This window comes from Somniosus microcephalus, chromosome 5 (genome assembly GCF_052327205.1).
Source record: "Somniosus microcephalus isolate GS21.2 chromosome 5, FLI_Smic_1.0, whole genome shotgun sequence".
Lineage (NCBI taxonomy): Eukaryota > Metazoa > Chordata > Chondrichthyes > Squaliformes > Somniosidae > Somniosus > Somniosus microcephalus.
The window spans coordinates 66,830,891-66,855,431 of record NC_140991.1 but is presented as its reverse complement, the minus strand read 5'-3'; the positions used below and the strand labels follow the sequence as shown (position 1 = coordinate 66,855,431).

Here is a 24,541-nt window from a genome sequence, read left to right as displayed (position 1 = left end):
AGTCTGTAATGGCCGCCACTCACCTGAATAATGAGAGTTTGAAGGATTAGGCCCCACCCACAAATGCCATGAAACGCCCCCCATGACGCAGCGCGCGGATTGGTCAACCATCACGTCACTCAAAGCTAATGAGCGGTAGGATTGGTCAACACCTGAATAACGGCAATTTGAAGGATTAGGCCCCGCCCACAAATGCCATGAAATGCCCCCCATGACGCAGCGCGCGGTTTGGTCAACCTTCACGTCACTCAATGCTAATGAGCGGATTTCCCCCGTATGATTGGCCAACCGCTAATGAGCGGAATTTTGAACATTTTTTGTCTACTGTCCGAACAATTTTTGTCTGACCAAGAAGTAAATATGCCTAGGCACCCTCCTAATCATAACCTTTCTTTTGATATAACATATGTGTAGGTACGCTCTATAACTTTTGAGTGATGCCAGGACAGACAGACACCACTATTTTTATATATATAGATGGTTGAGCTTGTTCCCAGTAATTAATTCTAGATTATCGCTCAGTACATGTGCAGAGATTCCCATCACAACTATTAATCTTGGAATGTGGCATTCATGTCTCAGCTAAATGGGCTGTGTCCTCCATAATATCCACCACTGACAAATGAATGCAAAATAGAAGGAAGCACTCATTACAGACACTGCAGTATCTATTATGAAAAAAAAAATAGCCTTAAGGAAATGAATTCAACAGCAACAACTTACATTTCTAACTAAAGTTTGTTGAGAAAGAATAAGACTTCGGTGATATAGTACCATAAATGTCAGTCGTGGTTCCGTTGATAGCACTCTCGTCTCGGAGTCAGAAGTTTGTGGGTTCAAGTCCCACTCCAGAAACCTGAGCACAAAAATCTAGGCTGACATTCCACTGCAGTACTGAGGAAGTGCTGCACTGTCGGAGGTGTCGTCTTTCGGATGAGACGTTAAACCGAGGCCCCGTCTTCTCTCAGGTGGATGTAAAAGATCCCATGGTACTATTTCAAAGAAGAGCAGGGGAGTTATCAATGGTGTCTAGGCCAATATATTTATCCCTCAATCAACATCACTAAAACATCTGATCATTAACAGAGCTTGCTGTGCGCAAATTAGTTGCCACGTTTCTAACAGTACAACAGTGACTCCACTTCAAAGGTACTTCATTGGCTGTAAAGCGCTTTGGGATGTCCTGAGGTCATGCAAGTTGCTATATAAATGCAAGTCCTTCTTTCTAATTCTCTTACGGTTCATGACCAATGCTGTGAATCGATAGCCAAAGCAAATAGACTATTAGATTGCATTGCTAAGACGATTCAATACAAAACAAAACACACCAGGGGCGATTATAATCCTGCCCACCCGGTGAAAACCAGGTGAGCAGGCAGTTAAAATTGCCTGGGAGACTCACCCGCCGACATCCCACTCATTTCCCGAAGGCTTTGATTTTAACCTGCTCTTCTGATCAGGCAAGAAGGGCATCAGGGCCCGACTGCTATTTTAACCTGAGTCCTGAGCTGGGAAGCCATTGCAGCTTTCCCACCAGGTCAACCTAACGGTAAGAGCAGCCAGGGACCAAAACAGGCAAGTCGATTAAACTATTTTTAAATTTTCCTTGTGGGGCCAAGAGGAGGAGGAGTGCTTTTCTGGGCACCACAAGGAATGTTTAGATCTCCTCTGCCCTGGGTTCACTCTCTCCGATTGCGAGACCCTCCCAAAACCCTCTTCCCATGAAGTAGCTGAGTGCCGGGGACCGTTCCTTTGGCCTCCTGCCACCCGACATTATTCTCTCACTGGCCGGCCAGCTATCACATCCCGCTGGCTTCAGGCTGGCAACTGACTGGAGGGCATGCAAATGAGGCCCCGGCCTCACACTGCCGAGGTCAGCACAGTTTGCCACTCACCTCAGCCTCCATCCACCAGACCCCCACCCCGAATTTAAATTTGGGCTATCAATTTACCCTTGTATAAGACTTTGGTTGGGTCTCGCTTCGAATACTGTTTCCAGTTATCGACCCTTACATGGTGATATAAGGGCTTTGAAAATGGTTCAGAGGGCCACAAGAATGATGACTTGCTTAAAACATCTCAGTTACCCAGATAAACTTAAAAAGCTGGGCCTATTTACTTTAGAAAAGTGTATGTTTTGGTGGGACCTGATAGGGGTGTTTAAAATCATGCTGGGTCTAGACTGTGCTCGTGTGCATAAGTTACATATGGGCAGAATTGGATTAGATGTCAGAAGGGTCTTCATTTCCCAGAGAATAGTAGACCTATAGAACAAGTTGTCAGCTCATGCAGTGAGTGTGGATTCACTGCATACCTTTAAAAGAGAGCTGTGTAGGAATTAATTAATTCCTACGAATGACGGAGATCGACACAAGAGAACAATCAAACAGGTCTTTACTCAACGGAGATGCCACAAGGACTGCCTGGGCAGCCCCGTGGTTTGCGACGCGACGTCATCGCGTTTGCCCGCGTTTTCCCATGCTCTGAAAGGGGCCACGCCCCGTACATGCACACTCTATATACAAAACACAGTAATGCCTAACACAATGGTACAGGTTTAGGCTGGTGTTAGAACATCGTTAAAGAGAATTATATACAGTTAGCCAGAGTCATTCAGTGGTTCTGCCACATGCGACCCCCAGAATTCGCTTTAACGGACAAAGTCAAACGGTGAGGGGGTCTGACGAGCCTGTCAGAATGACTCCTGTACTTTCGAGGCGGAGGCTGCTGGCGGTCTGGCGGGCGGTCGAACTTGGTCTGCCGTAACAACGATGATGGATGGCCGACCCCGTCTCGGCGGTTGTGTTGTCTCGACGGGGCGGTCGAGGTCCAAATGTGCTGGCTTTAAGCGGTTGACCGAAATGTGGTCCGGTTTACCACCGACATCGACCGTGAAGGTTTTGTCCCGCTTCCAACACCGGTATATGGGGCCTTGAGCGGATCCCTATGTGCGTCATGGTGAATAAAAACGGATTCAGCCTTGTGAAGCTCCGTGGGAACGTGTGACCTCTGCAGCCCGTGGTGCGAAGTGGGCACCGGTGCGAAACATCTGGCCGCCTCTTGGTGACTAGCAAGCTGGGCAGATGCGGACCATGGCTCCGTCGATGTTGGTAGGAAGTCCCCTGGGACTCGCAGCGGCTGACCATACACAAGCTCCGCTGATGAAGAGTGAAGGTCTTCTTTGGGGGCTGTGCGAAGGCCCAACAGGACCCACGGTAGCTTGTCTGCCCATCCAGCGTCCTGGAGGCTGGCCCTCAGGGCGGCTTTCATTGAGCGGTGGAAACGTTCGCAGAGGCCATTCGCCTGTGGGTGGTAGGCTGTGGTGCGGTGTAATTTGACACCGAGTCCTTGGGCCACTGCATTCCAGAATTCGGAGGAAAACTGCGGTCCCCTGTCCGACGAAATATCTGCGGGCACTCCGAAACGGGCGATCCAGGAGGAAATGAACGCCCTGGCCACGTCCGCCGAAGTAGTGGATGACAAGGGGACCGCCTCTGGCCATCTGGTGGTGCAGTCAACCATGGTCAGGATGTGTGAAAAACCATGGGAGGGTGGGAGTGGTCCTACCAGGTCCACGTTGACATGGTCAAAACGTCGCTCCGGAACTGTGAAGGTGGCCAACGGAGCTTTGATGTGGCGCTGTACCGTGGCCTTTTGGCAGACCACGCAGGTGTTGGCCCAGTCGCGGACATCCTTATGCATGCCATGCCATACAAATTTCGCTGACATCAGTTTCTGAGAGGCCTTCACTCCAGGGCGTGACAACCCATGTATGGCGTCGAACACTTTGCGGCGCCAGACGACCGGCACGACAGGGCGAGGATCCTGTATGGAGACGTCACACAACAGCGTGGTACCTGCCGAATGGAACTTGACGTCGGCCAACTGGAGGCCAGTGATGGCCGTTCTGTAAGCTTGGACTTCCGGGTCTGAGGTTTGGTCCGCTGCCATGAGGGCGTAGTCGATGCCCAAATGAACCGTATTGACGAACGTGCGGGAGAGGCAGTCTGCCACCAGGTTGTCCTTATCGGCCACGTGCCGTATATCTGGGTGAATTCGGATATGTAGGTCAGTTGTCACTGCTGTCGGCCGACCACGGTTCGGCGGCCTTGGATATTGCAAAGGTCAGCGGCTTATGGTCCACAAAGGCGGTGAAAGGACGTCCTTCCAGAAGGAACCGAAAATGGCAGATGGCCAGAAAAAAGGCGAGCAACTCCCGGTCGAACGTGCTGTATGCTCTCTCGTTCTGCCGTAGTTGACGGCTGAAGAATGCCAACGGCTGCCACGTCCCGTTCACCCACTGCTGTTGCACGGCACCGACTACGTAGTCCGACGCGTCGGTGGTGAGAGCGATGGTGGCTCCTGGCAGCGGGTGCACCAGCATAGTCGCGTTGGCTAAGGCGCTTTTGGTGTCGGCGAACGCTCGGGCCATGTCATCCGTCCAGTCTACCGGGTTCTTGCCAGTCTTGCCCTTGAGGGCCTCATACAGGGGCTACATGAGTAGTGCCACCTTAGGCACGAAACGGTGGTAAAAGTTTACCATGCCTAGGAATTCCTGCAGGGCCTTTATGTTCTGCGGGCGTGGGAAAGATGTCACCGCCTCTACCTTCGAAGGTAAAGGAACCGCTCCCTCTGAGGTGATGCGATGCCCCAGGAAGTCAATTTGGTGCAGGCCAAACTGACACTTGGCCGGGTTGATAATCAGGCCGTGTTGGCTGAGGCGTCGAAAAAGGGTGCATAGGTGACAGGTATGTTCTTCCTTAGTAGGACTGGCAATTAGAATGTCATCCAGGTAGACGAAGAGGAACTTGAAGTCCCACAGCACGGAGTCCAACAGGCGTTGGAAAGCCTGGGCGGTGTTCTTTAACCCAAACGGCATTCGTTAGAACTCGAAGAGGCCGAATGGGGTGATGACTGCGGTCTTCTGGACGTCTTGTGGATGAACTGGGACCTGGTGGTAGCCCCGGACGAGGTCGACTTTAGAGAACACGGTGTTCCCTGCCAAATGGGCAGAGAAATCCTGGATATGGGGGATCGGGTACCGATCAGGAGTGGTGGCGTCGTTTAGGCGTCGAAAGTCGCCGCATGGCCGCCATCCGCCGCATGGCCGCCATCCGCCGCCAGGCTTCGGGACGATATGGAGGGGTGAAGACCAGGGACTATTCGATCGGCGAATAATCCCTAACCGTTCCATGGTTGCAAACTCCGCCTTTGCGAACGACAGCTTGCCAGGTTCCAGGTGCCGGGCCTGCGCGTAGACCGGGGACCGTTGGTAGTGATGTGGTGTTCCACACCATGTTTCATGGCTGTGGAGGAGAACGTGGGTCTTGTCAGGTCGGGGAATTCGCCGAGCAGGCGAGCGAACTCATCAGGAGTCGGGAACGCACAGGAGACGGTGCGTGATGTAGTGTTACTGCGGTAGCACGGAAGAGAATTAAAAGTTGCTGCGTTGATCAGCCATTGGTTCCTAACGTCGACCAGGAGGCTGTTGGCGCACAGGAAATCCACGCCGAGGAGGGGCTGGGAAACTTTGGCCGCAACAAAATCCCAGTGAAAACGTTGCCCTCCGAGGCCCACCTCCACTCGCCGTCTGCCGAAGGTCCGAATTGCTCCGCCATTGGCCGCTTCAAGGGTGGGGCCGTGATTCCCCATCTGCACATCGAGGGCAGACGCGGGTAAAATGCTGCACTGCGCTCCGGTGTCACACAGAAAACGACGACTGGAGAGAGTATCGGTGAAGAACAGCAATTTTCCCGCGTTGCCGATCGCCATCGCGGCCGCCCGTTAGACCCGTTCCTCGGTGGTCGCAATGTCAGTTGTTGTTTGTTTTGGGGAAAACTGCAGGGAGGGTGGCAACGCTTTGCCTTCGCGCCGAACTGCGCATGGTAGAAACACAGTCCAGCAGGCTGACAAGCTGGGGCAGCGTCTGCGGGGGATGGGTGCCTCGTGGCGGCGCAGTACTGCCGAGTTACAGCGAAAATTTTGTCAGCCTCCACAGCGAGTGTTGCGCAGTCTTCAACTTCAGATCTGGCCAGGGCAGCTTGTACCTGTTCAGGCAGTTGGCTGAGGAAAATCTCGCGGAATAGGAAACATTCCCGTTCTGAGCCCAGGAGTGTGAGTATTTTGCTCATCAACTCTGAAGGCTTGGAGTCCCCGAGCCCGGGCATAGCGAGTAATCGACGGGCGCGCTCCGATTTTGTGAGCCCGAAAACCTGCAGTAACCGCGCTTTGAGGGTTTCATACTTGCGCTCCGTTGGGGGGTTTTCGAGGAGGCTGACGATCCGAGAGGCGGTAGAGCTGTCGAGTGCGGACACCACATAAAGATACTTGGTCTGATCCGCATTGATGTTCCTCAGGGCGAACTGGGCCTCGACCTGAATAAACCAAGAGGGTGCTTGCTGCTCCCAGAACTGCGGTAGCTTCAGCGAAACGGCGTTTGCTTCCATGCTGTGCTCTTCTTTTGTGAAAACGTTCACAAAAATGGGGTCACCAATGTAGGAATTAACGAATTCCTACGAATAACAGAGATCGACACAAGAGAACAATCAAACAGGTCTTTACTCAACGGAGATGCCACGAGGACTGCCTGGGCAGCCCCATGGTTTGCGACGTGACGTCATCGCGTTTGCCCACGTTTTCCCACGCTCTTAAAGGGGCCACGCCCCATACATGCAAACTCTATATACAAAACACAGTAATGCCTAACACAATGGTACAGGTTTAGGCTGGTGTTTAGAACATTGTTAAAGAGAATTATATACAGTTAGCCAGAGTCATTCAGTGGTTCTGCCACAGCTGGACTATTTCCTGGCTGGGGTGGAAATCACAGCATATAAATGGCAGATGGAATTCTAAGGAATGTAAATCATGGTCAATGTAGTCTCTATGGCTACTTTTGATTGCCTGAGGTGGTTAGAGAGGAGTTTTTCCTCCTTAAATTGGCCTTGGGTATTTTATCTTACTTTTGCCTCCCTCAGGAGATCACGTGGCTGCTGGTGGGAGCAGAGTGTTGTGACTAATGATGAGTAGGGCATCATAACTGTGCGAGGCAGACCCAAAGGACCAGCTGGTCTTTTCCTGTATTTCACTTTTGTATGTTTGTAGAGCATCTTTAACATAGAAAACATCCCTAGGCATTTCACTGAGGCATAAGGCGAAAATGGATGCCGAGCCATAGGAGGAAAGATTCGGGGTTGAGGGGCGGGGTGGATCTTCAATGGAAATAAAATCGGGAGAGAGGCTGCTGATTCGCTATCACCTGTTTTACACTATCTCACAAAGTCAAGATCAATCCCTATGTTTTGTTCTTAATTCCAGTAAATTTGTTAGTAACCAATCTATTCTTCACAGGTGGTGATGATGGAATTTACTCGGAACAGAGCTAAATGATTGAGATAAAGGGATTCAGTACATTTTGATTTTCTTTTTGATCCGTGCCTTTTTCCCTCTAATTTTCCAGTAAATTTGTTTAATTCCCAGCCTCGTCATTGCTCTGTATCCAAACTGATGAGCTGCAGGAGGCTCTCACCTCTTATTGTGTCGTGACTCGAGGAGAAACAATTGTGCGTCCCAATACAGTCGAGAAAGCAACTGATGTCAGAGATGCAACAGCCAAGACTTTGTACGGTCGCCTCTTCAGCTGGATAGTCGACCGCATCAATACCTTACTAAAACCAGAGACATTTCTGAGGTAATAACATCATCAATCATTTTTGCTCTGTTTAACTGACTTGCCATAAGTGGTGAATCGATGAGTAATAATGCCACTTTCTAGGAAGCTACCTAGACTTATGCATTTCTGAGGCTTGTCCTTCATGGATGCGTGTTTGGGTTAAACTGTCTTTCAATCAAGGAAAGAAAAAATATTAAGTCAGTCTTCTTTGCTGTTTACAGTTCTTCCTGTGAGGGTCAAATATTAAATTATATAAACTATATTGGGCAGACAAAAATTTATACATCTAATATGCAATTATGAGTGGTTAAGATATTTTTATTAAAAACATACACAGCACAATACAAATAGAATACAGGCGACAAACAAGTCTGTACACCAACTATAGTCTAGACTTGCAATGGTTGTAAAAACTGAGATAATTTAAAAATAGATGCAATATTTTAGTATCAGGAAATAATGAATAAGGTGGTGTGCATATACTGGGAGTGGTGCTCTGTCATACAGTGAAGGTTAAAAATCCTGAGAAGTATCAACCCTTAAGTTTATATTCCTATTCATTTAGTTAATACTTTTTCAAAATATTTTAGCTTTCCCAATCATTGGCACGTAACCCAATTTTTGATGATTTAAGAACGCCAAGATTATAGAATGCTGGTTAAGCCGGAACCAGTCACACCATAGTCTAATGTGAAGTTAGCTTATTACACATGGGCTGCAATGTAGAATGATTATCGATACCCTCTGTCACAGATAGTCTCTGTACTCCAACTGAGCATTGTAAAACGTGGCCTGTGCTGAGCTCACAGGCCAAATTCAGAATTATTTAAAAAGCAGCAACGGGTACAATAATTAAATTAAAAGCAGGAAAGCTATTTGCAAAAGAACAAAATGTCTTTTGGCACTAGTCTGATGGGCCAAAAGTTAAAGAGGCACTGGGGGTGATTTTTGACTATCGCGTAAATCAGGTAGGCTGTCGGTGGGGCATCCATTGACCTGCCTGATGACATCAGCCTGAGGCCTATCCATTTCTGTGGTAATTTTAATATGCAGTGATAGCGCTGAGCAAGCGCTGACAGGAAATCACTGATCGGGACGGGGGCAGTGGGAGGTGAGGTAGATGGGAATACCAGTGCCTCGTCTGTGGAGCCAAGTCGAAACTGTATCATTAACATCGGGGGGGGGGCAATCTTGGAGGGAGAGCACAGAGGGACTGGCAGCAAAAATCATAGCAAAAGCTGTTGCTAACCTTTGTTGGAGCAGCTCGCAGCAGTCCCCTGAAGGGCCGTTGGTTTGACCACTCAGCACACAGTGTATGCTCTGACCAAAATTGCATCGGGGTCATAAACAAGACTCAGGACTCCGATTTAAATATTTTAATGAGGTTCCGGATGGGAGCGCTGGCAGCCTAAATTGAGGCCTGCTTGAAAATTACATTAATTGGGCACAAAATTGGTGAGATGTTTATTTAAACATTACAGCACGCTAACACCCCATACACGGTGAAAAATGGGGCGGTAAACAGACAAAAATTACCCTCGCTGCCTTTATATCTGGGGAGAACACCAAAATAACCATATATTATGTCATCACGTCAGTCAGGCTACGACATTTTCATGATAGCAAAATACTGCAGATGCTGGAAATCCGAAATAACAATAGAAAATGCTGGAAAAACTCAGCAGGCCAGGCAACATCCATGGAGAGAGAAATAGAGTCAACGACCCCTGTGTCTTGACAAAGGGTTTCGACCTGAAACGTTGACTCTATTTCTCTCTCCACGGATGTTGCCTGGTCTACTGAGTTTTTCCAGCATTTTCTGTTATTATTTACGACATTTTCATGTTTAACTGTTTTGTAAACAAATAAAAAAGCTTTGGCAAACAGCCTCTAGTACTGTGCCCATCTAATGGCCTCATTGTGCCATATGCCTAGAGTCCCTGGATGATGAATTGTTGACCTGCAGCCATGTCATTAAACACACCACTAAGTAGAGATAAGCCACTGTGTAAAAAGGGCAAGGAGAAACTCAGAAAGCATGTCCTAGCAGCAAAACCCAGAGCAAATGAAGCCCAGGCTTCCAAGATCCATTTAAGTTGAATGCACAGGTGGAAAATGGGGGAAACATCAAAAATGATAAATAAAACTAGAGAGAATTTTGGGAGCAACGCAAATTTATGCAAATCAGGTTCCCATTCCGTCAATGGGACACTGATTGCATTTTAACACAGGCCTGAGCGAGGAAGCTCCGAGTGCTCCTCTGGGCCCCACAAGAAAAGTTGCGGCGTCCACTACCCTGGACTAACTGCTCCCTTCCCTGCCACCAGATCCTCCCAAATACCTTCCTGGCCTCTTACCTGGTTCGGGAGCCTCCGGCCACCCGATCCTCCGCTCCCGCCCACTGGCCAGCTGCCGCTTTCTGCCCATTTCTAGTGAGCAGCTGACCGGCAGCATGCAGATGAGGCCTGGCAGTAACTTCGGCCTGCGAGTGTGTTTTGCACTCACCCAATGCACCCCTCACCCACCTACCTGAAACCCACTGGGGGTTAAATTCGACTCTTTGTTTCTTTTTCTCACGTGACCAGTTAAGTGTATTAATCTGTAAGAACAAATTAATCCGACCCTAATTCACTGATGTTGCCTTCCAGTGATGCCGATGAGAGTGAGGATCAAGGAATCGAGATTGGAATTCTTGATATATTTGGCTTTGAGAACTTTAAAAGAAATTCCTTTGAACAATTATGCATTAACATTGCCAATGAACAGATTCAGTTCTACTTCAATCAGCACATCTTTGCCTGGGAGCAGGTACAGTCTATTTACTACAACAGATGGCCAGTTAAGCTTGTCAAAAGACAAGGGTTTATTTTAAAGGTGCAATAATTAAGTTAAACATTGGTTTATAGGCATTGTGTTAATGAGAAGGTTTAATTAAAGGGAACAGTTAGGAAAAGAACTCGCATTTATATACCGCCTTTCACATCTCGAGACATCCCAAAGCGCTTTACAATGAGTGAAATACTTTTGAACTGTAGTCACTGTGACATAGGGAAATGTGGTTGCCAATTTGTACACAGCAAGGTCCCACAAACAGCAATGAGATAAATGATCAGATAATCTGTTTTTTTTGGTGGTGCTGCATGAGGGATAAATGCTGGTCAAGACACCGGGAGAAATCCCCTCTCTTGTTTGAATAATATGGTGGGATCTTTTACATCTCTCTGATTTTGTCCAATCCAAAAGACTTAAAAATGCTCCCTCGCTTGAACTTTATGAAATCAGCATGCTGCAGGGAAATGACATCAGGGAGTTGGGACCGGGAACCCGGCCAATCTCTCTGCCTCTGGGCAATGGCAGGGACCACCAGGAGATGGGGTGGCAGTAAGTCAGGATGGTGTGTGACTTGGAGGGGAACTTGGAGGTGGTGGTGTTCCCTGCGCCTGCTGCCCTTGTCCTTCAAGGTGGTAGAGGTCACGGGTTTGGGAGGTGCTGCCGAAGAAGCCTTAACAAGTTGCATCTTGTAGATGGTACACACTGCAGCCACAGTGCGCCGATGAAATGGAACAAATCACTCCCAATTTCACATTGAGTTTGGAGACCCCATTAACACACACTCCTCCATAGCCTGGTCTGAACTGGTGGGAAATACTTTTGTGATGCTTTTGTGATACCATGATGTATTATGGTAAAAAACAGTTCAGTTAATGGCCCAGAAATTCGGGACTCCACGGGTGAGTACGCACGGGTTACTCACCCGTAGGCCCAACGGAAGTGTCAGTTTCGTGCATGCACTGTGCATGCGCAGGAAACCGGAACTTCCGTTCCCTTAAAGGAAGGGGTTCAGAGGTCGAACACGTATGCCGGAGAGGCAGCGCGTGCGCCTGGAACTTACCCTCCCAGAGAAACCTGGAAAAAAATGTAAGTCTCCAAGAGTTACACATGTAAAAAGCAGGTGGTGAATTAATTAAAATTAAAACATTTTTTCCACAGGTTTATTATTTTTAAATACTTATTATAGAAGTTACAACATGGAAAAAGGTCATTTGGCCCAACCAGTCCATGTCAGGATTTACCCTCCACACTAGCAAATAGTTCGAATCACATTTACCCGCCCTGTTACCTTATCCCTTCAAACCCCTTTCCTTCAACCACCTATACAATCTAATCTTGAATGCCGGAGAGTTTCTGCCTTAACCACTAACCCTGAAAACTAATTCCACAGCCTCACAACTCTGTGTAAAGAAGTTCCTCAGTTCTAAATCTACATTTAATCTTGTATCTATGGCCCCTCATTCTTGACCCCCTAACACAGGCAGCTTCTATCTACCATGTCCTATCCTTTCATAATTTTAAGCACTTTGGGGGAATTTTAACCTAAGAAAGGGTGGATTTGGAGTGTGGGAGTAGTTAAATTGTTAAAAATGGCCTGATCCCGCCTCCATCCCACCCACTTCCGGTTTTAACAGAGGCGGGACGGGGGCAGGCGACCAACCCGATCCCAGGGGGCAGAACATCAATTTAAAATATTATAATGAGGCTGGAAGCCTCTTTTTTAACCTCCATTTTGTTTTTAACTGCATGTGGACGGGTTTCACACAATTCATGAAACCCGGCAGTTAAAGCAAGATGGGGACTGCTTTATACCTACCTCCTGGATCCAGGGTCCCTGCCTAACCCACCCCCTCACGAGGCCTCCGATCACCTCCCCAGGCCTCCCCCACCCGCCCCCCCAACGATGATGCTGAGACCGGCCACGATCCTCCGGTGGCTGGTCCTGATCCTCTCTCTCAGCAACCCCCCCCCACTTCTCTAAGATGTTTCAGTCTGGATTATAACATTTTCAGGTGTTCAGTGAGCAGCTTGTTAAGGTGCAGCTACCTGTTATACTTAATGACCTGTAGTGTCGGCTACAATTTGAGTTCAAATATATCACAGCAGATCATTATCATCGAACTTATCTGATTCATACATGTGGTTTCAATAAATTGATCTGAACATTTCAAATCTAAATCAAAAATATTTGTTTCTAATCCACTACAACCTTAAAAAGTGCAAGTTTGTAGGATTCCATTAAGGGCCATAAAGGAAAGGACTGACTGTATTTATCCAAATGCGGTTTGCCTCCTTGCAATGCTGTCCATTTATAGACATCTTTCATTTAGAGGATAAATAATCTGGAACGGTTAATCATCATTATCTTGGCAAGAGGGGAATCTCTTGGGGGAATCGAAGATTATGAGGCAGTTTTCAGTAACTATGCTGTTTAACAGCAGATGCCGAGCTACAACCACAAAATTCATCGCGATTCATATAAACTGTCCAACGCGTCAAGTGGGAAAATCTCGTTAGCACCAATAAATCCAGCAGGAAAATGGCATTAGCACCAACACGCCTGCTATAAGCGGTGGGGTCTGTACCAAAAGGGTTCAATGTACAGGAAGGGAGTAAAAGCACAAACTTGTAACACCATCAGGATCACCTCAAACTGTCATCAGTTAGAAGAAGCCCACGAAGTGGACTGTTTAAAAGCCTTGCACATCTGACACTTCGAAATGCGTTTAACTGTGATCCAGGCAGAGCTGACTTAATACGGACTGTCATTCCAGAGCCTCCCTGAAACCAGCAAAAAATCAAATGTGAAGGAAGCAGTTTAGAAAATAATAAAGAAGCTAATGGAAAACTGGAGCAGTAATCGTGCTGCTCCATCTGATCCTCACCTTCACAGATAGGATTAGAAACATTAACTGACCTATTTAAGGAGCTGCAGTTGTCCTTTTTATTACAGATAGAAGACAGATGATATAAAGGCCATTTTTTGTGGTGTTAATGTATTTGATTGAAGTTATGTGCTTTACAAGGTCTAGATGTCCCTGGGAGTTTGAAAACCCATTTGTCCTATAAAATGTTACTCTATTAATCGTTTGCTATGAGCAGTTGATTTATTAAAAGGGCACCATAAAAATGTTTGGCAAGGTTGCATTCACTTGTTTACAAATACACAACACAATTAAGTAAATCTTGTTACAAGGCATCATTGTCACATTTGCAAGTGATGTTAACATGACAAAGTGACACATTGGGGGTAATTTTAAGCCCCAAAAATCGGTGGGTTTGGGTCCGGTGGGATGTTAAAATTTTAAAAATCTTAAACCTGAACCCAATCTGCCTCAAATCCGCCCACTTCCAGTTTTATCAGAGGTGGGAAGGGGGTGTGAGCAACCAACCTGTTCCCAGGAGGCAGGCTGCTCATTTAAATATTTTAATGAGGCTGCGCGCCTCTGATTTTATCTCTCTTCCGCCTTTAACGCTGGTCGACTGGGTTTCCCGGGCCTCGGAAAACCCGGCAGGTAAAGGGAGGCAGGGACTGCTGCGTGAAAGAGCTAAATGCTTTTCTAGCACTGCTTGTGGGCTAGGAGGAGCAGGAGTGCTTCCCCCAGCTCAATAGGCTAATCTACTTCCCTCCCCGTAATCAGACCCTCCCCACAATCGGAACCCCCCATCGCGATCGTGTCCCCCCCCCGTGATCACTGACGCCCCCCCCCCTGCCCCGACCCCACATCTCTGCCCCCGATCTCTCTTCAGCCGCCCCGCGATCATCCCAGACCCTCCAAGTTACAGTGTACCCACCCCACCTCGCGATCTCTACACCAGCAGCAGGAAACCTACTGGCTCCTGGGCTATGGCCTCTTCTGCAGCGTTCCTCACCTGACAGGGAGCCAACCCTGTCAATCAGGTTGGCTTCCGGGCGAGGACCCTGTTGGAAAAAAAAACACAGGCTTGCTATGGAGTTAAAACTCCACAGCGATTGGGGACCAGAACTCCTCCCCACTGCTTGGAAATCCCACCCCAGTAAAGGTCGAGGCCATTGCTTCTCTGGCCTTATCTCAATCAAACCAAAAAAAATGAAATTTGCCGAACATATTTTCAACAATTCAGTGCCTCGTTAATGTCTTTTGCCAGATTCACAGAGCAAGATTGTATTTGGAATATCAGCTCGTGAGGAATACAATGGGATTGGATTGACATGTAATCTTTTCTTAAATGGTGCTCTAGAATGAATATCTGAATGAAGATGTGGATGCTCGATTCGTTGAATATGAAGACAATCGGCCACTGCTGGATATGTTTCTGCAGAAGCCTGTGGGCCTTCTCTCGCTGTTGGATGAAGAGAGTTGCTTTCCCCAAGCCACTGACCAGACACTTGTAGGCAAGTTCTTAAAGTAACAAGTAGTAAAACAGATGTGCCATCAATAACTCAAAGACAAGAAGTTAAAGGATTCAACTGAAGGCTTTTAATCGCTAAGAACATTGCACGTCATTCCACATCGGATTCGTCTGGCAGAATGACTCATACAGCTCGAGACCTTTATATGACAAAAGACAGGGGCGCAGCCAATACACACAATAGGGGAAAAGGGGGTGGTACACAATACAATGCAAGTAAAACACAGGGGCTGATGAAGACATATTTCATCACATTCACCCCTTCTACAGATTTAGTCTGTCCGGGGGTGTGATAGTCCTTCCTGAACGTCGCAACAGTACCTCGGGTTCCGACCGGGAGTCCGTGGTGCCCTCCTGGGCATACCCACGTGCTGGGGGTGTTGCAGGTACTTCTGGGGGTGGTGAGGATACCTGTGGGGATGGTGGAGGTTCTTCTGGGGGTGGTGAGGGTGGGTCGTTGTCGCTTCCTGCCAAGGCGAGGTCCTTTATGGACACGGTGTCCTCACGCCCGTCGGCGTGCTTGATGTACGCGTACTGTGGGTTTGCGTGGAGTAGGTGCACTGCCTCCACGAGGGGATCCGTTTTGTGGCCCCTCACATGCTTCCGTAACAGGACTGTTCCTGGGGTGGAGAGCCACGAAGGTAGGGACACTCCCGAGGTTGATTTACGGGGAAAAACAAACATCTTCTCGTGAGGAGTGGCGTTAGTAGCAGTACACAGTAGCGACCTTATCGAGTGGAGTACGTCTGGGAGGACCTCTTGCCAGCGGGAGGTAGGGAGGCCTTTAGACCTTACTGCCAAGGTGACCGCCTTCCACACCGTCGCGTTCTCCCTCTCCACTTGCCCATTACCCCGGGGGTTATAACTAGTGGTCCGACTCGTGGCTATCCCCTTCGACAGCAGGTATTGGCGCAGTTCGTCGCTCATGAACGACGCCCGTCAGTGTGGATGTAGTTCGGCATGCCGAACGTGCAAAACAGGCTGCCGGGGCACTTGATGACCGTGGCACTGGTCATGTCTGGGCAGGGGTAGGTGAATGGGAAGCGGGAGTACTCGTCCACAATGTTGAGAAAGTACACATTGCGGTCGGTGGAGGGGAGTGGTCCCTTGAAATCTAAGCTCAGGCGCTCGAATAGCCGTGTAGCTTTGATCAGGTGGGCTCGGTCGGGCCTGTAAAAACGGGGCTTGCATTCCGCACAGGTGCGGCAGTCCCTGGTCATAGACCGGACCTCAATGGAGGAGGGCAGGTTACGGGATTTTATAAAGTGAAATAGCCGGGTGACCCCCAGGTGGCAGAGGCCATTGTGGAGGCCCTGTAGCCTGTCCCCCTGGATGCTGGCACACATCCCTCATGATAGGGCGTCGGGGGATTCGTTGAGGGCCCCCGGCCTATATATTAATGTCATACTCAAACGTGGAGAGTTCGATCCGCCACCTGAGAATTTTGTCGTTCTTGATCTTCCCCCTCTGTTTGTTGTTAAACATGAAGGCTACCGACCGCTGGTCGGTAAGCAGGGTGAAGCGTTTGCCAGCTAGGTAGTGCCTCCAGTGCTGCACTGCCTCCACTATGGCCTGGGCCTCCTTCTCTACCGAGGAGTGCCTAATCTCGGGCCCCTGGAGGGTTCTTGAGAAAAAGGCTACGGGCCGCCCATCCTGGTTGAGGGTGGCTGCTAAAGCGAAGTCGGACGCATCGCTTTCGATCTGGAAAGGGATGTTTTTGTCCACTGCCCACAGCGCGGCCTTCTCAATGTCGTGTTTAATGCTGTTGAAGGCGGCGTGGGCCTCGGCCGTGAGCGGGAAGGACGTTGATTTCAGGAGGGGACGGGCCTTGTCGGAATAATTGAGGACCCATTGGGTGTAATAGGAGAAAAACCCCCAGGCACCTTTTCAGGGCCTTGGGAGTGTTTGGTAGGGTAGCTCCCGTAGGGGGCGCAATCGGTCGGTGTCCGGACCGATTTCCCTGTTTTCCACCACGCAGCCCAGGATACAGAGGGGCGTGGTGCTAAAGACACACTTATCCTCGTTGTAGGTGAGATTGAGTCCGAGGGCGGTTTTCAGAAATCTCGAGGTTCGAGTCGTGGTCTTGGTGGTCGTGGCCGCAGATGGTGACGTTGTCTAGGTATGGATAGGTGGCTGTTAACTGGTTCTCATCGACCATGCGGTCCATCTCCCGCTGGAAAACCGAGACCCCATTCGTTACCCCAAAGGGGACTCTGAGGAAGTGGTAGAGGCGTCCGTTCGCCTCAAAGGCGGTGTATGGACGGTCCTCCGGCCTAATGGGGAGCTGGTGGTATGCCGATTTTAGGTCGATGGTGGAAAACACCCGGAATTGCGCAATTTGGTTAACCATATCCGCTATGCGGGGCAGAGGGTAGGCGTCTAGATTAACCGTCTGGCTATAATCTATCACCATCCGCTTCTTTTCGCAACCCTTAACTACTACTACCTGGGCGCACCACGGGCTGGTACTGCATTCGATGATACCCTCCCGCTCGAGTCTTTCTACTTCAGACGCAATGAACCGTCTGTCCTCCCAGCTGTACCGCCTACTCTTGGTCGCTATGGGTCGACAGTTGGGTGCGAGGTTGGCGAACAGAGAGGGCGGCTTGACCTTCAGGGTAGCCAGACCGCACACTGAGGGGCGGCTGGGACCCACCGTAGGTAAGCGTGATACTTTGGTGGTGACACTGGAAGTCCAGACCCAAGATCACGCTCAGAGATCTGGCATTATCAACAGTTTAAAATCTCTGTAATCAGTGCCTTTTACCGACAACATAACCACGCAGAAACCTGTAATTTTTGAGGTATGAGTCTTATCAGCCATGGCGATTTTGCCCTGTGTAGGGACTATCGTTAGTGAAAGTCGTTTTACCAGGCTAGGATGAATAAAGCTTTTGGTGCTCCCGCAGTCAAGCAAGCATTTAACCTTGTTCCCGTTTACCTCTATGTACATCATCGATCTAGACAACGGATGCGGCCTGGATTGATCCACTGTGATTGAGGCCACCAGTGGGTCTTGGGGGTCCGTGTAGTCGGGACAAGATGGTGGACTCCATGAGGGTGGACAAGATGGCCGCCCCCACGCGGCAGTGGCGGAGTTGGAGGCAGGGTTCCCTCTGCAGACTTTACTGAAATGTCCTTTCTTCCCGCATTTAAAACAGGTGGCGCCCTTCGCTGGACACAGATGCCTGGAGTGTTTGTCCTGGCCGCAGAAGTAGCATTTCGGGCCCCGATGCATCGCGGCAGTAGTGGGGCTCCTGGGTGGAGGCTGGGGCTCTGACTGGGCTGGGCTGGCCCGAGACCTGGGAGGTGAAGATGGCAGCCCCCACGGCGCGCACGAGGCGGAGTGGGCCGCGTGGCCTGAGGAACAGGATTCAGAGTTCCTCTGGGCCATATCCAGCGATCGCACTATGCCCATAGCCTGTTTTAAGTCCAGTCCCTCCTTTTCAAATAGTTTCTGCCGAATGCAATTTGAACTGAGGCCCGCAATAAAGGAGTCTCGGATCAGCTCCTCCGTGTACACGGTGGCAGACACGGCCTTAGTTAGTCTCTGCCCAGTACTTTTAGGCTTAGCATGAAGTCCTCTAGTGACTCACCATGCCGCTGCGTGCGAGTAGTCAGAAGATGCCTGGCGTACACCTCGTTTATTGGCCGCACATAGTGGGCCTTCAGAATGGTGCAGGCATCCTCGTAGCTGGTGGCATCTCGGATGAGAGGGGAGACCTGATGACTCACCCGGTTTCGCAGGATTCCCAGTTTCACGTCCCCGGTGGCGGTTGCGGCTGCTATGGCGGTGGCTGAGGTTTCGATGAAAAATTCGAAGCATTGGAACCAGTGTCCGAACTGTGTGGCTGCGTCTGTGGCATGGGGGTCCAGATCCAAGCGCTCTGGTTTCAGGAGTCGATCCATCTTGGTGTTTTAGCGATTAAAATTGATGAGCCATCAATAACTCAAAGACAAGAAGTTAAAGGATTCAACTGAAGGCTTTTAAATCGCTAAGAACATTGCACGTCATTCCACATCGGATTCGTCTGGCAGAATGATTCATACAGCTCGAGACCTTTATATGACAAAAGACAGGGGCGGAGCCAATACACACAATAGGGGAAAAAGGGGGCGGTGCACACAATACAATGCAGGTAAAACACAGGGGCTGATGAAGGCATATATTTCATCAAAAACAATCTGCAACTTCCAGTGAATATAAAATATAACAACCACATTGTCTTTACAGGAGATATCAGTAAGGTAGTGTGCTCATTTTGGCAAGTTTCAAGGTCATTTTATCACAGCCTCTCAGCCATGGCTCAGATTGTAGAATTATTTTTGTTCTTAAGTTACAAAGAATTAGATAACCACAATAACAAAATGTGTTTGTCAACAGGGAAATTTGAAGACAATCTCAAATCAAATTACTTCTGGAGACCAAAAAGGGTTGACTTAAGCTTTGGAATTGATCATTATGCAGGAAAGGTGAGTGGCAGTCAGGCATCACAAATATTTCAATTATTACTACAGTAACACATTGGACGAAGCACAGGGCTCAATCTCATTGGTAGTTCAATTAACCAGGCAGTCATCGTGAATGGCTGGCCATAGACAGCACAGGGTCTTATCACTGTACTCTATCCTTTGCCAACTCCGAGCTCTGCTTTTCCTTCCATCCAAATCTTGTTGCACAGAGTCTCAGGCCTAGAAATTCAGGTGCGCCCATTTTTGGGCACCTACATGGTGAGGCCCAAGGCGCAACCAATCTTGGGCCTCAGGCCTCATTGCCATTGACTTGCTGATAGTAGCAGGCAGCTCACTAGTGAAGCAGGATTGAAGAGCAAGTCGCTGCGAAGGCAGCAATGTCCCTCAGGTAAGTGATGGAGGGGAGCGACTGGGACAAAGGTAGCAGAGTCTGGTGAGGGGGGAGTGGTGGTGATCGAGCGGCCGGGGGGGGTGGGGGGGGGGGGGGAGGGAGCGGCGGTGATCGGGGGGAGGAGGTGGTAGTTGCAGTGATCGCGGGGTTGGGGGGGGGCTGCTCTGGCCTGTGTTTGCTGAATGGGAGCTGGGAGGAGTGTTCCTGCTCCTCCCGGTTTAACATTCAGGTTATTACATTTTAAAAGCTTACTTTGTTGGTTGCGGTAAGGACTGCCTGTTAGGAAAACCAGACCTACAAGCGGCCTGAGTGTAGCCAGCTGCCTTTGGGCCAACCAATCTTGTAGTAGGGTCCTCAAACATGCGTTAGGCCACTTATTTGCATAACGTGTTCACGTGGAAGCTGACCTTGTCTGTGGATGATGTTGCCACGGGGCAGCAAGTAGCTGAGGAAGAGGAGGGACCCAAGAATGGATCAATGAAGAACTCCCAAGGTGACAATGGGAAGAGAGCCCATTGGTAGACAAGCTCTGTTTAAAATTGGATAGTTAAGAGTGGAACCAAATGAGGGCAGTCTCATCAAGCTGGATAGCGGAGGAGAGGTGTTGGAGGATTGTTGTGTGGTCAAACGTGTGGAAGACTGCAGAAGGCTTAAGGAAGATGAGTAGGGAAAATGCACCACAGTCAGAATCAAAAAGAATGTCATTCATGATTTTGGTTAGGACTCAGTCCTGGGGGAGAGACAGAAACCTGATTAAAGGGATTCAATTAAGCAGCAGTTTCCCCATGAAAATAAATTGACTACGTATAACACTGCAATTTTGGTACATGCACTTCAGCAGTATAATATTTGAACAAGCTTTAAGTGTTAAATGTTTCAAAGACCTATGAGAGCGCGCCAGGGACCCAGGTTCAAATCCGGCCTCGGGTGACTGCAAACTCCACACAGACATTCTCCCCGTGTTTGCGTGGGTTTCCTCCCACAGTCCAAAGATGTGCGGGTTAGGTTGATTGGCCATGATAAAAATTGACCTAGTGTTAGGGGGGGGGGGGGGGGATTAAATACGTGGGGTTACGGGGGATAGGGCTTGGGTGGGATGGCTGTTGGTGTAGGGACCGGGTGCTAAGGTTTGGATGATCAGCCATGATCTCGTTGAATGGTGGAGCAGGCTCGAAGGGCCTACTCCTGCTCCTATCTTCTATGTTTCTATGTAAACTCATGTAACAGTTAAGGTCTGAGAACATTTCTGTGAGGAAAATAGATGTTCTTCTAACCTGGCTTTTCTGTATGTTTGGGAGGAATGAGCATCGAGATTAATTTGACGTTTTAATTTAGATCTGAACAACCCAAATTTCAAATGCCTTGGATTCAAAAACTGAAAATAAATGTCTATTTTTTTTCCATGAGGGGCCAGAAAATCCTCCAGTGCCACCAAGAAACTTACTCGCCTGCATCCTTACACCAGCTACATTGCCATGGAAATCTCACTGCTTTCTGCACTAAACCAGCAGGGGACTTTGATATACTTTGCGTGCAGGCTTATAGTCCGCAGTACGAAGGAGAATTCCTATACAAATTGCACAATTGGGTGCATTTACACCTTGTGCAAAGTTAGAGGATTGAGCTTGGAGATCCTGAAAAGCCTTTAAAGGGGGTCTGTGTGATCTGTACATTAGCTTTACAAAAAAAAAAAAAGTGCCCCATTTATACATCAGTGATATAATGAGGAATACAACAGAATGAATAAAGAATAAACACATTAAACAACAGATGGTGCTCATTTTCACAGCTACTGAATCACTGATTAAAACTGGATGTCTTCTTTCTCTTCTGTTGTGCACCAGAAGAAAATGTAATGTTGAAATATTTGTTATATCAGCCTAGAATTTCCTTGAACTTTGTGGTATAACTATGGTGTAAGAGCAGTGTAGTGCCTTTTTTTGACAGGAAATTCTTGTGTAACCGATTTACGCTGGTTTTACATTGAGACATTGGTACAGGCGAATTTCCTCCGTTGTTTACGCCACTTCCAAGACACGTGGCCAAAACCCTCTGCCGCTTATTTACTTACCCAACGTGAGTTTCCTGTACTTATGCCAGTAATGCGTTGGCATAGATTTACGCCCAAAAACTGTAAGTGCGGCACAACCTGTTGCCAGGGTAACCGAGATTTCTGGAGTTTGATAGTGATGTTCTTCATGTGGTTGTAATTTTCTTACCTGCACTATACGTAGTCAAAGTATTCAGTCTCAGTGCACCCAAAGTTTTTCGGACCCTTGACCTCCCCGTGGAGTCAGGAGGACTAAGCAGCTGAAATAACCCTCGGAATAGGCATACCCCTGTTCTTCATAATAATGGAAGAGGGAGCCGCAGAGGTAAAAGAGAGTGAGGCACCATGACAGAAGACAGCAGCCCACTCGCTATTATCCCTATTGGTGACACTGCTTTATGTCGGTTCTTCCATTCCGGCACAGGCAAATGAGCTCCGCAGGAAATTTGGGTGTAAGCTCCCACCAGCAAGGTTGGTGTAGAAACCGACAGATTTTGGCATCATTTTGGCGTAAATGGGGTTGAGGAAATTCTGGTGAAATATCCTTAATTAACAGACAAAGAAATCTGCATGGATTGTACAATCATTGCCAGGGTACAAGCATCCAATTTAAAGCTGTACATATTTCTCTCCAAATGGTGCCCCTGTATCTCTCACTAGAATGGATATTCCTAGACAGAATGATGCCTCAGAAAACTTTTAAATGTTACAATAAAAATGGTGTTCCTAAAAAATCTACAATTAACCGGAACATCAGGAGCAGGAGTAAGCCATTCAGCCCCACAAGTCTGCTCCCCCATTTAATTAGATCATGGCTGATTTGATATGTTATTTTACTACATTTAAAACCTCTGTTAATTTGCAAGAGGTTGGTCAGTAAAGACCTTGGGGGGGAAAAGTTCGGTTGCTTTGCGCTAATGGGTCGCAAAGCAACTAGCACCCGGGCGCAGCGATGTTTACGCCACTCATGAAATTAACTAGACATTTTGCGGCGGTGCTAAACACTCCTGCCACAATCTCCTGCACCCACAGATCATGTCAGTCGAGTGTGCAATGCCCCGGTTGCGCCCCAGACTGGATATTGAGTGGCACCCCCTGCCTTACCGCCTGCCACTAGCAATGACAGGTTGAGGGGAGCATTTTGCAGTTGGGAAGGGACTGGGGGAGCGCTATTTGAAGGCAACCGCTTCCTGCCTTTTTTTGTCAGCAGCATTTTTGCACTACGCATTGAGAGAGAGAGAGAGAGAGAGAGAGAGAGAGAGAGACTTCTGGAGATTCAATGCTGTGTGAAGGCATTTTGGGTACTGAGCAGCACTTTGCAGGTTCATTTTGATTTGACCTTCCTTGCATCGATTTAGAAGAGACTATGGGGGCTGCACTCTGAGCTCTTTCCCTGGGCCTCCTTTGTTCTTTCCAGCAGATTTGATGTACAGGTCTCTCCAGGCTGAGATTCAAAGCTGCAATGAGCAAGGTGTGGATGGAGAGCAAGATTGACCCTTCCCTTTAAGAACTGGCTGGCACCAGTGTGTCTGTGTTCCATTGCTGACTGACATCACATGAGCTTCGCCAGCGCTCCGAGGTAGTGTCTTGCTCCTCGGTGTTAGCACCTTGAGGAGGTGTGTAGTGCTCCAATCACTTCCAGGGGCAATAGGAGTCAAGTTTGCAGTTGGAGGCGATAATTAGCGCCAGGTGCTAAATTTTGCGCCCAGCCAATAATTGCACCCCAAACAGGGTGATACTGAATTTCTCCCCCTTAAATTAGGTATTCAGTGTTACAAGGACAGAGTTCATCACTTTCTATTGTGACAGTTCATGAATATTGAATTAGATCAATTTTTCCAATCATTTTTAATACTAGGCCCATCAGTATTTTAATCTACTCCTAATCCTAACCCAAACCTTAAATTTAAATCTAACTAACCCTCAATCTAACTTGAACCCTGAATGTAAACCTAGCTCTAATATGAGGGGATTATGAAATAAAAATCACCAGCACCGCAGTGTATTGTCACTAATTCCGAAACTGAGGAAAAGCCAACTGAAAGAAGTACACAATTGCATCTTGGGCATTGCGTTGTCCACGTACGTTAGTTGTGCCTCCGACCAATCCACAGGAAGATGATGCATTGCTACACTTGTGCAGTTTCAGAATCGGTGATTCACTGATTGTGCTGCTGTTCCCCTAAAAAAAAAGGTAATTATGGGCATTGTGTACGCCTCCTTACACCAAACATCACTGCTTCATGATTAGGTTCATCTGTAATCTGGTAACAAATGATAGCTATTGTCTCTTGGGTATCTTTATCCTCAAGTGAGTCATCATTCATGTAAGGCATGAAGTGTAAATGGTTCTGCACTAAAACTTCAACCAAATTCCTGAAAGTACAGCTTAAGTTAAATTCAAGCTCTTTTCCATCAAACTCCTGTCCTTACATGTGATCTTGATCTAATTGTCACTTTGTCTTTAATACTACAGGTTCTTTACAATGCCAGTGGCTTTCTAGCAAAGAATCGAGACACTTTGCCAGCAGATATTGTCCTGCTGCTGAGATCATCGGACAATAAAATTACGAGGCAGGTTGTAACACAACCACTTACAAAATCAGGTATGACTCCGTGATTAAAATTTGCCAAGGACTGAAATTGCTTCTCAGTAAAGCCTGAAAGACAGTGCAAGAGCCACTAAAAGTCCGCTGCACGGAATATTTTCAGAAAATGTGGATTTCAAGTT

At 48.2% G+C, this 24,541-nt stretch overlaps 1 protein-coding gene across 4 annotated transcripts in view; it reads left to right on the top strand.

The window, feature by feature from the left end:
• Positions 1 to 24,541, top strand: part of myo3a (myosin IIIA) — a 722,675-nt gene that overhangs the window by 447,173 nt on the left and 250,961 nt on the right. For all 4 annotated transcript variants that reach the window (XM_085987739.1, XM_085987740.1, XM_085987738.1 and 1 more), the window contains 5 exons: positions 7,480 to 7,690; positions 10,321 to 10,480; positions 14,726 to 14,879; positions 19,281 to 19,369; positions 24,287 to 24,416. In XM_085987739.1, coding sequence (XP_085843865.1) covers positions 7,480 to 7,690; positions 10,321 to 10,480; positions 14,726 to 14,879; positions 19,281 to 19,369; positions 24,287 to 24,416 — 744 coding nt within the window. The remainder of the gene's footprint in view (positions 1 to 7,479; positions 7,691 to 10,320; positions 10,481 to 14,725; positions 14,880 to 19,280; positions 19,370 to 24,286; positions 24,417 to 24,541) is intronic.